General features: G+C 36.4%; 1 protein-coding gene across 4 annotated transcripts; it reads left to right on the top strand.

Annotated features, from left to right (window-relative positions):
- Positions 1-1,288: 1,288 nt before the first annotated feature.
- Positions 1,289-15,543, top strand: LOC145996008 (uncharacterized). Of its 4 annotated transcripts, none has more exons than XM_083132163.1 (3): positions 1,289-1,373; positions 6,063-6,163; positions 13,129-15,543. In XM_083132163.1, the coding sequence occupies exon 3, from the start codon at positions 13,136-13,138 to the stop codon at positions 14,747-14,749; it is 1,614 nt and encodes a 537-aa protein (XP_082988289.1). In that variant the 5' UTR covers positions 1,289-1,373; positions 6,063-6,163; positions 13,129-13,135; the 3' UTR covers positions 14,750-15,543. The 4 variants fall into 4 exon arrangements, with proteins under 4 accessions (XP_082988289.1, XP_082988288.1, XP_082988287.1 ...); XM_083132162.1 differs by having other exon boundaries at positions 1,295-1,485; XM_083132161.1 differs by having other exon boundaries at positions 1,295-1,810.
- Positions 15,544-16,300: the final 757 nt, after the last annotated feature.

Here is a 16,300-nt window from a genome sequence, read left to right as displayed (position 1 = left end):
AGTGCTCCCTTGTGCTTAGCACCACGCCATGAAGGCGTATAGGGGGTGTGGCGGTAACGCCCCACAGTCCCACACTTCCTTGATCCGGTCGTAACTGGGGGTGATGTGATCAGCATCACGCCCCTGACTGCCTTTACCCCCCAGGGTTTCCGCCAGATACCCATGTTATTTGACGCTGGGTGTGAGCTGGGGCCGTTTCCAACGTTAGAAAAATTCCCGGATTTGAACCGGCCGGGGATCGAACCCGGGACCTTTTGCATGGTAGTTACCGACTCTGTGCTAACCACTCAGCCACGGAGGTCGGCTTAGTAAACTGCTGTTGCAGACTTATACGTTGCATTTTTATTTTTTCTTAATCATCTCTTAACTTAGAAATAATAGTTCATGTTTTTAGAGCGTTGTTTTCTTTTAAGCTATTTCTGAGCGTAACTACTACTACAATTGCTCTTATGTCCCTTTATACTCAATCAATACCGTGGCGATAGAAATTCTCTTTCCCGATTTTATACCAGGTAATCCTCGAATGCATAAAGCTGCTTTAATTAACATGTACATTGTCTGGAGTGACTGGGAAAAAAGTTGAAGAAAAACCTGCGAACTGTCTAATACTGGGTCACGGGTTCGAATCCCGGACTGGGCATGGGAGCTCTAATCCTTTACGATTAGACAAATGTGGCAGATGTGAAGTAAAATAAACCATATCAATCAACCAATCTGTCTAATACTGGTTAGTTACCTTCCGTGATTGAAATAAAAGTTTTAATTCGAGGGAATTTCGGGGGTTCAGGCATGATAGCCCTCATCTATTACCATTAATGAGAGTGTGCTTTGAATGTGTTGTTAAAAAAATTACATCCTGTACCTTTGGCTAGTTTTAAATAAAAGCAATCTAAGGTGTTATCAGGTAGAGTATTTAAAGATATGTATCCTCGAATCCTTGCACCCCCCCAGTTTTGGCACCCGATCGTCGCCACTGGTTGGGGGAAACTGTACCTTTAGTTTAGGTCAATTAAGGGGGTGGGGTTATCGTACCCTTTGAAGTGCAAATTCATAATAAAATTTGTATTGACATAACAGTAATAAATTTATCTTTTGACATCTAAAATTAATAATTAACCTTCAATAATGATAGTGGAAAGCTTTCCCACTCTACCCCCCCCCTCAGAACGTTGACAATCCGCTATTATTAGTTCTTCTGATTTTTTAAGCAGATCTCCTGATTTTTCAGGGGACGATCTCCCGATTTTTTAAAATCTGACCTGGCAACGCTGCTTTACAGTTTGGGTGCTTGAGATGTCTACCATTTCTCGAAGGGCATAGCACACACTACTTAATTTTGATTGTAGCGTGTTTATGTGTTCTGTATAGCTAAGGTGTTCATCCAGAATGATACCCAGAAATTTTGAATTTTTGTTAGGCTCTAGTTGTGTATTCCCAGATATTAGATTGAGGCTTATTTGGTTTCTGGTTTGGATTGTAGAAAATGTAATGTAATTTGTTTTTTTTGCTGTTGAGGAGTAGATTATTATTTAAAAACCAGTCATCTAATTTGTTTAATACGTTATTAGCCTTAGATTGTAGAGCATCTTTGGAAGTGTCTGTTACTATAATATTTGTATCATCAGCATATAATATTGCATTTGCCTCAGGTATAACATTTGGTAAATCATTTATGTACATAAGAAACAAAAGAGGGCCAAGAATACTTCCCTGAGGCACCCCACATGTTACACTTTTCATGGTGGAGTGTTGATGTGTTACGTATCCTTTTGCTGTGGTGTGAGCGATTTCTACAATTTGCTTTCTATTGGTAAGATAAGATTGAAACCACTTTTGTGGTAGTCCACGAATACCAAGTTTTTGAAGTTTCCACAGCAATATCTCGTGATTTACAGAATCGAAAGCTTTTGATAGGTCACAAAAGACTCCTACCGTGTGATTACAATTATTCAGAGATTGTGTGACACATTCTACTAAGTCTGCTAACGCTGTTTTCGTGCTTCGTTCGGACCTAAAACCATGCTGCGACAAACTTAAGATTGAGTGTTTACTACAGAAATTTTCTACTCTCATCATTATTGCATGTTCAATAATTTTTGAGAAGACTGAGAGTTGGGAAATGGGCCTGTAATTTGATAAATCCTTTGGGTCATTTTTCTTCAGTAATGGTTTAACAACAGCTATTTTTAGCCTGTCTGGGAAAATACCCTGTTCAATGGAATTGTTTATTATATGTAGTAATGGTTGACATAGGGAACTATAACATTTCTTAATTAGGAAGTCTGGTATTTCATCAATGCCGGAAGATCGTTTGTTTTTTATACGCCTGAAGATTATCTTTAATTCCTGTTCAGTAATGGGGGAAATGAACAAGGATTTGTCATTCACTGTTATGTGTGTAGAACATTCTTCTGGAGCAGCCATAAACCCATTCCTTCTATTTGGAACTGCATTTACAAAATACTCATTGAAAGCATTCGCAATATTAGGGGGATGTTGGACTTCTTTTCCATTAATGCATATCACCATATTATTACCTAAAGATTGGTGTTTTGTTGATGCATTTCTTATAATTTCCCACATTGTTTTACATTTATTGTTTGAATAAGTAAGTTTCATCCACACCTAGAATAACAGACAGTTCAGTTTCAATGTAATTATTTACATTTGTTTTTTATTTCTGTCTGCGTTCAGTCCCCCTTTCAGGAGAAATAATACCAGCTAGACATATTTGCGATTGTTCTGATTGTGTTAAAACGTTAGTAGAATAGTCACTTTTGTAATATTTGCAAATATATTACAATATTGCTCGCTGCCTCTAAATTTCTTGTGGTTCATTTTCAGGCAAAGTATTGTAACATTTACCTAGGATCGTCATCTTTTGAGTGGAGTACTTTATTCACATATATTTATAGATAAATGGTATATTTATTGATATTTCTCCCATACATCTTGCTGGTCTTCCAGATGGCGTAGCTTAAAGTTTGCCGCGTAGTAATCAAGGGGTCCCGGCTTCGATACACGGTGGAGGCTGATAATGGGGCCCTAGTTCCGATTGTTCAATGCCGCTTTGGTACTACTTTACTATACCGGAGACACCTATCAATGATTTATTTCGCAATTTTTTACATTGCTAACGTACTATTCTGCATTGTGGAACATTTCTTTAGGTGAAATAATGAATTTCTAACGAAAATAATGTCAATTTCTTACATTAACGAGTACCCTACCTGCTTTCATTACACACAATATGGCGGGCAAATCTTGACTCACGTTGTCTATAGTCAGCTGATATGCAGTGTTTCCAAACTTATTAACCGAAAAATGCCGCAAAAACTATTCACAGAAGGTTTTTAAGCGAAAATTGATCCACAAACCATTCACGGAAGGTTAGGTTAGGTTCAGTTAGGTTAGGCAAACATAGAAAATTTAATTTGAAAAACAAAACCTGCTCACACGTCATCTTGTAAAACTACCATGTGGTTGCTGCACAAACACTTATTAACCGAAAAATGCTGCACAAACTATTCACAGAAGTTTTTTAAGCTGAAATTGATCCACAAACCATTCACGGAAGGTTAGGTTAAGTTCAGTTAGGTTAGGCAAACATAGAAAATTAAATTGGAAAAAAAAAACCCGCTCACACGTCACCTTGTAAAACTACCGCGTGGTTGCAACACTAACAGGGGGTTACATAATCGAACGCACGGAACATTTGATTCACGTAGTCGACGGTAATGCTGGCAAGAGCTATCGTGCATCGGAGATACATTAATGTTGAAAAATACATGATTTACCGGCCGAATAAGTTGAACGAAGGGAGAAAACACTTCCACGAGCTTTTTAAAGTCTACACAAACTCATTTCCGTAAATTTGAAGAAATGTGTTTTCACTATACCATACTGTTACCCATATAATTTGTTCAGAGGTATGTTTAAATGTTAGAATTGTAGTATTTATATCCTGAAATAGAAATATCCACAAAACAGTATGTGTAGACCACATGGCCATTACTAGTTGCAGGTTTGTAAAGATTCTTTGATTATGGCCACTGCAGAAAATGATTGGGTAACGGTTCCGATTGTTTTATGATTTTTTTGAAATTCTCCTAGCAGAGAGACTAACTATTGTAGAATTTTGGAAATCATTGTCACACGAAATGTGAACCTTCTTTAAAGTAATGTGCACTATTTGGATTCCAAAAAAAAAGTTATTTATGTTGAAAAAAACTTAAAAATTACCTTATATGCAAGCATGCACGCTTCCCATGGGCAATGTTTTTTCTGTTGACAATCGACTGTAAGTATCATAGACTAGTTGGAATGAATGTAGAAGTAAATCGGAACCTTAGTAGAATGCATTTAGGGACTTTATTTTAATGCTAAGAGAACCAAACCTTACCTGCCTAACCTAACCACGATAGCATATATTGAACAAAATATTAAGTGATCGCTAAAACTTCGCAGTATGTGTTAACAGACATAAATGGAAATCGAACCATGTGAAAATTGCATTTCTAGCATGATGAAATCGCAATAAAACAAAAGGAACTTGTGCCCCTATGGTAATGCAAGAGGGGCGACACTCGATAACAAAATTTCCTGGTCCTGTTAACACACTGGAAAAAAAGTAATTTTCTGTATAACATTATTGCCAGTGAACTTGCATTAGACATATAATGTCCTTGTGATATGAAGCTACTGTGTAATGTGTGAAAACTTTTTATTTCTTATTTTTATTTTTGGAACTGACATTTTGTTGTTTTGTTTACTACGGAGTGACCTGAGAAGATTGGAAATGTTAATTTATGTTGTTCGACTACATTTACACTATGTTCATCCATTGAAAACTATGTTATTTACCTTTAACATATTGTGTTTCGTCTGTATTACTTCATTATTTGTTCATAGACAAGGTGGCCATAAGTGGGGAAAATGGGTGGCCATAAGTGAAGAATAGTGTCACGTTTGGTTAATATTTTTAAAACTTTTTTCTGACTAACTTGTTTGTATTTGTTAATGCTTAGTCATAATGTACCGACTCTGTACCAGTGATCATAATTTTTGTAAGCCATCAGTAAAATTATTATCATGATAAAAGTTGTATACTATTGTACATTTTCCTTAAGATGGCCATAACTAGTGCCTCCACCATATATAAAAAAATTGATTTTTTATGGAATATACCAAAAGGTGGTTACATCCAGCTGATGAAAAGCAAAGTCCCTGATCATTGTATTATGTGTATTCTCTAACATACATTAGCTGTAAAAGTTAATAACTCTTTTCTGTTGAAACACGTTCTGATAAAGTAGTGCAGAAGAAAATTAAAGGGTGTGTAAGCACACCCCCTCCTTGGTGCAGGTGAGAACATATGGCACAAGTACGTAGCTCAAACATGGTTTCATTTTTGGTTGCTGGCTCCAAGAGGGAGCCTGTGTAATTTACCCATGCAATGGTATTTCTCCCCTTCCCCTGGGTTCCTTTCTTCTTTCCGCAGAGTTGACGAGGAGATAAGATATTACCCCTATTAGATGGTATTAACATAATTAAATCAAAATTTTGTTGTATTTATGAGTTGCAAACAACAGCAGTGATCCTATGGTATTGGAAAATACATTAGACATAGCAATTTATTGAAGAAAATGTATGGAGAAATGTTTTGAAGAAAATTTTCCTGGGCTAAATAACTCATTGCAATTCTTTCCCTAGATACTGGTAAATGACAGGTAGGTAATGTTCTTTAAGGGATGCTGATATACCACACCCAAACTTCCAGCACTTAATTTTTCTACTATCATATGTATCAACATAAATTCATTAAGTAAATACTATAATAAGTTTTTATTTAAATTAATTGATACATGCATTATGGCGTTACAGAGGATGGATGACATAACTGATATGTCAATGAATTTGGGAACTTAGGGTAAAATATTCCAATTTTCAACTTGTAGGTTATTGTAACATAATGCTAATTTTAAAGAATATATTTAAATGTATAATGTATTGTTTAAATTGTTATAATTGTAAAGAAAAATATATTTTTTTCCTTATTACAGCTTTTAAAGATGCTTCAGTACTGATATGCCATCATGTTCGAAGCAGGAATGGCTAAGAGTTTGACCATTTTGTAATCCTAGGGAGAAGTTATTTGTTCGAAGTAAGTGTTTTGTTGTACTTAATCTAACTGTGATAGAACTAATTTCATTTCATGTATTCTTGCTGTGATATTTGATTTCTGTATTGTAGTTTTTATTCAACTAAAATACTGATATGTAACAGTAGATTTGAACTCTGAGCTTGTTTTTGTTATTGCTAGCCCTTAGATAATAGTGTTGCATTATTTCTGCAAATGTTTCTGCTAAATCGAGGGTGCTCAATTTTTTTTTTGTGTGCGGAATCACGTATTGCTGAAGCAATATGACATGTGGGGTTTGGATTGCCCCATGCTAAACTTATTTGAAATGAAGAGGAAAGGAACTCTATTTTTAGTTTTATCTAATGATACCCTACTTGTAGTTTTCTACTTTTCATTGTTTGTTTTCGGAAGATCTAAGTTATTTTCAGTGGTCAGAAGTAGCGAGCTACTTGTAGCGTCGCTACTGTAGCTAGCTACAAAATTTGTAGCTGTAGCTGTAGCGACACTACATTTTGAAAATTGTAGTTGTAGCGGTAGCGAAGCTACAAAATTCCTGTAGTTGTAGCGAAAATTTCGCTTCAGCTACATTTTTCTTGGCATTTTGAGGTGAATTTTGAATGTGGCAACAGTGTCAGAAAAAATCGACAATAACCCTTAATGTTGCAGGAGGTTCATAAAGACAGTCTATTACATGGAGATACAGATTATCTAGATTGTGGATTATAGATAACTGCATAATTTATTTAATTAGTATCGGAAGAATTCAGATATCCAGATAACTAAGTGACATATATGAATATATTCCTGCTAACAGCTACGTTTTTTTTAGCTGTATCGCTATTTTGGGGAGAAACATGCCTCGTTTGCTGCACCACTGGAAAAAAGTGCCTCGTTTGCGTCACCCCCGGAACAAATCCTGTGGATATTCATGATGTAAGAGACACCAAAATGTCATTAATTGTTGTGTAAGACCCAACTTGCAGTGCAAAAACGAGCGATGGAATTTCCACTGCACTGACAAGGGAATAGTGCCAGCAATAAATGGCTCAGTACTTTAACAGCATTGATCATCGTCAGTATATAAGATCTCACCAACAAGAAATTATTGTTACAAGATTGATAGAGTTTCTGGAATTACAGTTATTTTCGAGATAGTATTTGTTCACAAATTTTAAAATTACAATACGTTTAGAACACTCAGGTTTACACGACAGTTTCCTCAATAATTTTATCATATTGCAAAAAGTATGTACAAGTTATTGACTTTCCTGCAGAAACGACAATTTTCTTTAGTTAATATACATAGTTATCAAATTTATGTATTTCTCCTACTTTTGCGTCACTTTTCTGTAACTTTTGCTAATCATGACTTCATCATCATCATCCTTCGATGTTTCCTGCCTCTGGCTGAGTCGGCATAGAACTCAAGCCTCTCTATTTTTTTCCTGGTCTTTCACAACTCCTCTCTTTCCAAGGTGTTCCAATCTTGTCTCCTAACACTCTCCACTATCTGCTCTTTCCACCGACATCTTGGTCTCCCCCGTGGCCTTATTCCCACTCCTTGTGCATTGTAAGCTCTTACTGGTAGTCTTTCTGCATCCATCCTCTTCATGTGTCCGAACCATCTCGTCTGTGCCTGATCTATTCTGTCCTGAAGCTTCACTATACCCACTGTCTGTCAAATCTCCTCATTTCTCATTCTATCCCTTCTAGTCTTCCTCACAAGACTCCTAAAAAAATTAATCTCCACTGCCTGCATCTTTTCTTTGTCTCTCTAAGTAATTGTCCAAGTCTCCGCTCCATACGTAATTATTGGCACATAGTATGTGTTACATATTACCTTCTTGCATTTCATAGGTACATCCCTATTCCATATTAATCTTCGAACGCTTTGATATAGTCCACCACCATTCATTTGTCCTCCTTTGTTTACCTCCTCATCTATTCTTCCACTTCTCTCAATCATGACAATGAGGATAAATGGTTTATTTAATTATTCTCTTATCTATAGTTGCTTTCTGCCACTTTCGGCTAATTGTGAGAACGAGGAAGAATGATAATGAAATATTTATTCTCAAGAAAAATATGTTGATGTGAACATAAATACTTAATTCTATGAAATTTTATTTGTGTATAATTGTAATAATTATGTAATTTGGGTAACACCCTAATTGCAATATTCATATATCAAATTTGAATTGATATGCCACTTGCATAGGTATGGTATTCTCAAAAACTATAGTAAAAATAAGTAACTGAAGTAACATTGCTATCAAAATTATCAAATGACTGGAATCATTATAATGAATAACAGAATCTATTTACCAGTAGTAGGGGATTTTTTTAATACCCATATCGTTGTTTTTAAGGTTTTTTTTATGCAGAAGTAGCGCAAAAAGTAGCGAAGTAGCGAGTAGCGAACAGGAGTAGCGTAGCGAGCTACTTTTTGGTAAATGTAGCTGTAGCTGTAGCGAAGCTACATTTTGGAAGAGTAGCTGTAGTTGTAGCGAAGCTACTTTTAAAATGTAGCGTTCTGATCACTGGTTATTTTTTATGTGGTGCATTATTTTAGGTTGAAGCATGCTTCATTTTTTGACATAAACACTATTTTTTTGTTTATTTCTTGCATACAAACTAGCATATTTTAATGTATACGATCCATTATGTATTGATATAAAATACGAGGCTTGTCCGGAAAGTAAAGATATAAAATAAATGTATTGCTCACAACTAAAGTTACACGTGATACACTATACAGAGGCTATTTCTCCACATAAGTGCCACCCACCATTGTCCAAACATTTGTTCAGATGCGGAACAAGTTTTTGTATCCCTGAATCGTAGAAATCCTCCGCCTGCATATGGAACCAAGTTGTGACTTCTTCCCTGACTTCATCGTCGTCGGCAAAGTGTTTTCCACCAAGATTTTTCTTGAGGTACAGGAACAGGTGGTAGTCGCTGGGTGCAAGGTCGGGGCTGTATGAAGGATGGTGAAGGACCTCCCATTGGAACTGTGCAAGCAGATCCTTGGTGACATTCGTTGCATGGGGCGGGCATTGTCATGAATAAAGCAGATTCCACGTGACAACATGCTTCTCCATTTGTTTTGAATTGCAAGTCGAAGATGTTTCAAAGTCTGGCAGTAGGTTTCAGCATTATTCATTCTTCCAGGCAGCATGAATTCCACCAGCAGGATGCCGTGGCGATCCCAGAAAATGGTTGCCATGAGCTCGTGGGTTGAAATTGACGTTTTGAATTTTTTGGCTTTTGGAGAATGGGTATGGCGCCACTGCAGTGACTGCTGCTTGGATTCAGGCATATGGTGTCACAATGGAGTCCAGGAATGCATCTAACTCTTCTGCGTAGCAAGTAAGAAAGTCCAGTGCATATCCCAGTCATTTGGTTTTGTGTTCGTCAGTCAAATGTTTTGGGACCCAGCGTGCACACAACTTTCTGTACCCTAACCCACTCACAACTTCATGAATAGTGGTTTTCGAACTGTCAGGAAACATCACACACAATTCTCGAATTGTCACCTGCCTATTCGCACACACCTCTGCTTCAATACGATTACGAAGGTCGTCAGTGATCACGGACGGCCTCCCACTTCTCTCTTCATCATGAACATCACGTCGACCTTCTGCGAAGGCACGGCACCATTTCGTCACATTTTGATGATTCATTACGTTCCCGTACACAGTCACAATTTCTCGGTGGATCTCTGATGGACGCTTTCCTTGTGCCTGCAAAAACCTGATCACAGCGTGCACTTCGCACTTGGCGGGATTTGGTATCGCCGATGCCATTTCCAACGCATGTTCCTCGCACAAGACTCAGCGCAGCACTGGCGACTCACTCCCAATCCTCGTCGCATGGATCACGGTTACTGCCAGTGTTGCCAACTTTGGTACACATTTTTCCCCTAATGTGCAAATGTGTTTGTATCTTTACTTTCCGGACAAGCCTCGTAATTACTTCTCTATAGTGTTTCGGATACCACTTTAAACTGTAGGTCTAGTCCCAATTAGCCTTACTGAGCATAAAGTGGACTTAAAACACCAACTCAATCAATCAATCAATTACTTCTCTTGTAGCTTATGGCTATTATAAACATAATAACAGTTTTTGTTGTGACATGTCATAAAAACACACATCATCAGACATTTATTACTTTTAACTGTAAACTACAAGAGAAACAACTCTACAATGCAAGCAGTGCATACATACAAGAAAGAAAAATAATGTTGTAAGGTATCATCACTAATCTGGCAAAGTGAAACAAGCATGACGAAGTGCGAATTTTGTTATTTTTTACCTGATGATTTCTTAAATGTTCAGCTGTAATGGAATAAACTTTCCTGGCTCTGTTTCTAGAAGTTACTTCTGGCTACCTTGGTGGAGTGGTTAGCACAGTGTGCTATGATGCCAGGGGTCCCAGGTTCGAATCTCAGCCTGGGCATGGGTGTTCTATGTGAGTGTCCCTTTATCAGTTTCATCATATCATCACTCATCCTTATCTTCATGATTAGCCAGAAGTGGCAGAAATACAATGTAAAATAAAGCAAATCAATTCTAAAAGTTACTGCCAGATGCAAAGAAAGTAAGCAGAAAAAAAAAGTTGTTTTAAGTCCCACGTGGCTCTTTATCTGATAAGTGAAGGTGTGGAAAATATAATTGGGATAATACATGCACTATATATGGAACTCTGAGATGCATGGTGATTGGCTTTTTTATTGAACTGTTTCACATGGTGCTTTCCTGAGTGTTGAAATTCAGGTTCAAGAGACAATATCTGTAACTCTGTGTGATACTAATAAGATGTCTGCTTGCATCAAAATAATCAAATTCCAAGAACTAAAGCAGTTGGTAGTCACCAATAAGTGTGATATTTGTGTTAGGCTTTGTCACAAATATCATCTATAGAGTGTCTCAACCTTAAAAGTCAGTATGGAAGTAAATGGAGTACTTCCCTCTCTCTCTAATACATGAGTTTTGCCAATAGCTCTATCCTTCTCTACCACCGCTGCGTTGCGAGATGTTACAAAATTTACAAAATGTAAAAGTAAAAAATTTCAAACGGTGAAATCATTATCCTGTAGAGTTTTTTTATGCTCTATTTACTGACGGCATTATATAACCTGTCATAAATTCATGTGATCTGAATTTTTCATAATTATGCAATTGTGCAAAACACTTAATTTTTTCTTTGTAGCTAATCAGTGGTGATTTATTCATTCTAGTGTTTTGGACTTTTAACCACTGTTATTTTTTTTAAAAAAAATATTTACCTACGTTTCGGAGGCTGAATCTGCCACCGTCTTCAGGGTAGCGTGTAGTCTGTTATGTCACATAAATTGGTACCCTGACGACGGAGGCAGATTCAGCCTCCGAAACATAGGTAAATCTTTTTTTTTAAAAAAATAACAGTGGTTAAAAGTCCAAAACACTAGAATGCTTAATTTTTTCTAGTAAATACTTCAAAAGCCATTAATATCAAACCGCTTGAACAACTTCGCCAGTTTTTTTTCTACGGAATCTATGATGTTTGTAGATATGATATTCTTCGCGTGAGTGAATTAATTTGCTTAAGAGGTTATATACATTGGATATTTTGTATAAATCATCAGACCGTAACACGAAAAAGTTGGTTAGCAAGAAACTTTTTGGTTTGTCGCAATACACATGCAGACCAAGCGAGAAAAGTGTTGACCATTGTTTGAAGTTATTTTTAGAATGCATTGTTATTCCGCAATGGTAGTTTGTTTATACAGGCTGTCTCGCGTATCAAATTTATTGCTTGCCACCAAGGTTACAATTCAGTTGCAGGCAGGTGCCCCGTTTGTAGGAAGTGCAGTGTGCTTTATTTTCCGTAAAAAATGTATCTTAATGTTTGTTTTTGCATTTATTTAATTCTGTTTATGTAAAGGATACAACATTCAACGAAAAAAGTAACAATAGTTGTGTGTATTACACATATAATGCAAATGTAAAATGGTAAATAGTTACGTCGAAATATAAACATTTACATGCAAATCTTGAGGTAACTATCATTTCTTTTTCCAAAATGCATCAAATACATAGATTTTGATGATTTCGTATACGATATTAATTTGTCGCAATCATTAGCGATTAACAGCGACTCGATGCAACTCAGTTTGTTGATCTGGCAACGCCACACTCCATTTAACCCATACTGACTTTTAAGGTTGAGATGCTCTATACATCATACATCTTTTAAGTAATTTCAAATAATGACACCTCGAGAAAGTTGCCATTTGAGTCTCTGAACCAACAGCTTCTCTTTTAGCAAGAGAAGTATGTGCCATGTCATAACACAAATGATTAAAAAAGACTTACACCAGGATGTGAAATCCTGGGGGGGATTCCCCCCACCACTTGCCCTAAGAATCCCACCCACCAAATATTTCCGGGTGGGATGGAGGGGAGAGTTTTTGTGAGCAACATAGATAAGCAGTTAGTTTTAACTTCACATATTCTTTACCAAGGATAATATCGAAAACACACACAAAAGAACAAAGGATAATGTCTGTCTCGGAGTGTATATGTTGCATGCTTTGTAGTACCAATAACAATATTTGCACAACAAAAGTAAAACAAATATAAGTATGAAAGTAACTGATTTATGTTAATAGAAAACAAAAAACTTATTCATAATAAAATGATTTCATCTATTTTGTAAATTATTTACATTTTTAACCAGTTGGTAAAGGGATTAGTTTGCTACTTTTTAAATATCTGATATGCAAACAAATGAATTTCTTTATATATTTAGTAATTTACTTTTTACCTGCAATCTCTCTGGTTGTGGGGGGAGGGGTGTATAAATGTAGAGCCTCCTCCTCCCAGTTTTCAATGAGTTTGCAGCCTGACCTACACTATAGGCTACACTATAAATTTTGAATGTACAGCATCTACAAAATAAAAAAAGCAGAGATTGAAAATTTAAATATTTGTTGATATTTCAGATATACAATGGGTGGAAAGCGAAAACCATTGACTTTGCAGAAACTGTGTCAGCTGTCATTCTTGAAGTATTTGTATGGCCAAGTTTGCAAGTGGGAAAATTCAGTGAAGAGTCGGGAGGATAAACTAGCTCTTCTCAGAAAGGTGAAAGAGGTGCGCTGCTTCCTGAAGGAGACTTTGAACAGGATTTTGCTTAACGACTACATCAGTACTGCAAGTAGTTATTTCAAGGATACCAGGACAAAATACGGAGACTTGATAACATACACGATTTTTGTGAGTGATGTTGTGAATGAGTTTTCTCTGAAAGCGAAGCATATTGTGTGGAGAAGATGGAAGATTGAAGAGAAGACTGCTTTAGTGCGCTGCCTCGAATGTGGCTCCAACTTGACTACAGTAAACATTCCAGGAAAGTGCACGAACAAAATATTGAAGGTGCTGGCCAAAAATGCTCGTAAATTGCAGCGATTGGATGTGTCGTATTCACGAATCAGTGATGAAGGATTACTCGCTCTCTGTGGTATAGAAATTGTTAACCAGGGTGGTAATGAAGAGATGCAATTGGACAAAGTGTGTGAATCAACAACTATCGATGGAGCTTCAAATAGTAGTAGTGTAGGAAGCAAAGGTAACTTTGTTTCTGTCGATTACGGATGCACATGCCTTAAAGTTATCGACCTGACTGACACTCAATATAGAGCTAGTCAGAAATATGGTATTACGATACAAGGTGTCGTGTCATTGCTTATGTACCTGTCAGCGATCAGTATTATTCATTATGAATATTTAGGCGAGGCATTAGAAGCATACAGCGAGATTCATGAGTCAAAGAATTGCCCCTCTACATTGAACCTTGTCCAGTGTATAGATTTTGAACCTTCCCAAGATTCAGTAAATACAGCACTGAAATTTTGCCCAAATGTTCGCAAAGTGGAACTCAACACTATTAATATGATAGACGATTGCATCATTAGTGCACTTTTGCCTAAATTCAGCAAGCTTTCCTTTATTCATCTCATATATTATGACTTCAATGATGTCTTGAAATCTGCTATTTGCGAGTGTGGAGAGCGTTTGGAAGCATTGAAGCTAACGCATTTGCAGAGCATTCGTTTTTCTGATCTGCTGATGCTGAAGGAATCGTGCCCCAAGCTAAAGCTTCTTGAATTGGAAGTTGATATTTTTGTGAAGGATGCCGACTTAACAGCCAAAACTCCAGATTTTGTCAACATGAAACAGTGTAAGTTAAGCGGAACTGTTCCAAACGGAAAAGTGATTGATTTCCTGCTCAGAAATGCTACCAAATTGGAAACATTTGTTGTAGTCCTATACGAAACTGTGAAATTCTTTAACGACCAGTTTCTGATTCACATCTTTGAAACCCACAAGCTGCCTAGTTTGAAAGGGTTGTCTGTTGAAAGTGTGACCCTGACGGTTGCTTCCGTACAGTACATAATTCACAATTGCCCACAGGTGCAACATCTAGGTATGCTTTCAGAGTGGAACATGAGAGATGTTGAGTTTGCAAGGTTAAAGAAATATGTCAAATCTGAAAACATTGATATAATTTTTGATTCTGTGATTTCTGGTGATTATAATGATGATCTGGGCTTAATTTCATAGGCGTTAGTGAAATCATATCCAATGAAAATTCATACAGCCAATACTTCAAGATCTGAAAAATGATTTGTAACGCTTTTGTGGAGCCTAATAGTTGTGAAAATTATGCAAAATGAGTGCCATTCATTTTGTACCAACATTGTGTGGCAAGACAATAAGTGTTGTTGCCGATCTCCATGGCAGAGTGGTTAGCACATTGTGCTACGATGCCAGGGGTCCCGGGTTCGAATCCTGGCCTGGAAATGGATGTTTGCAAGTGTTCATTCATCAATTTTATCATATCATCTTCGTAATTAGCCAAAAGTGGTAGATAAGTAAAGTAAAATAAACCAAATCAATCAATAAGTGTTGTTTGTCAATATTTTAATACATACATATTCCAGTGATTCAGGTCAACAGTTTCTAGTTATTGTTAATTGACAGCTTTTAAAAATGTAATTGTTTCATAGGTAAATTTATTACTGACTATTTCTCTTGTATGTATGTATGTATGTATGTATGTATGTTTGTATTGCTTTCATTGTAGAATTTTTCTGTTAAATTATGATTGTTACAAGCAAGTAAACATGTTTTATAATATAAAATTTCAGTAGAACACAAATTTTTTCACAAGACGTGTGTTGCAATTATGAAATTACGATTTTTGTAATTTGTGAACAGAGAACTGTGATTTAGAGAAAAAGTGTTCACTTGTTTTAACCTTAAATTGAAAGAAGAATTCTACTGTTTTTTTTTTTTAATTAACATTACATTTCATTCTTTGTATAATTCTTAAAAAGACACGTGAAATGTTTCTAAAATAACTTTGTTGTTATTATTTCTACCATAACTACAAGAAAATTCAGCAAAGATTTAGTGACAGTTATTTTAATATTCGGTCCGCACCATGGCCATGTGCTCTAAGCCCAAAGGGCTCTGGCAATGGGACGCATGCAAGTTTGAGTCTCCTAGGGGAAGTGTAGCAACTTTTCTCCTGAGATTTCACCCACCATTGTAAAGGAATTGGAGAGCTACGAATTAGTGGTATAACCCAGTCATAGAAAACCAACAACGACTGGGGATTTGTTGTGCTGACCACACGTCACCCTTGAACTTATTGGACCATCTTCCACCTCTGGTAGGAGTGAGGCTGGCAGTCCGTAGGTAAGCACTGGCCTTCATGGACTGTTACACCATCACGAGTTATTTATTTTAATATTAATATTCTGATTATCTCATATTGATCATATGAATATTTTAAAACAAAACTCGGGTAGATTACTATATAGTTGCAATGTGATACTTATATATTGATAGTTTTAAATATTTTACAAAGTACAAAAATCAGTACCAGTAAATATATGTGCATTGGTATCCGCTCAAAGGGGAATGAACTCAGCTCTAGTGTGCATCATGTCCGAAGAGAGAACCCAAGGCACGGCTGGATCTTTTACTGTCTCGCAAAGACTTTGTTGAAAATTTCTCTCATTTTAAGAAAATTGCAACAGCATTACAAGATTAAAAAAAAAAAATGAATGGAATGTGCATGACAAAATTTTTTTTAAAAAAATGGTG

This window comes from Lepisma saccharinum, chromosome 12 (genome assembly GCF_977018435.1).
Source record: "Lepisma saccharinum chromosome 12, izLepSacc3.1, whole genome shotgun sequence".
Lineage (NCBI taxonomy): Eukaryota > Metazoa > Arthropoda > Insecta > Zygentoma > Lepismatidae > Lepisma > Lepisma saccharinum.
The sequence above is the reverse complement of the archived record's forward strand: the minus strand, read 5'-3'. Positions and strand labels throughout refer to the sequence as shown.

What these genes read in the sequence shown, in the direction of transcription:
- LOC145996008 (XM_083132163.1), top strand. Translation starts at nt 13,136, where the DNA reads ATGGGTGGAAAGCGAAAACCATTGACTTTGCAGAAACTGTGTCAGCTG.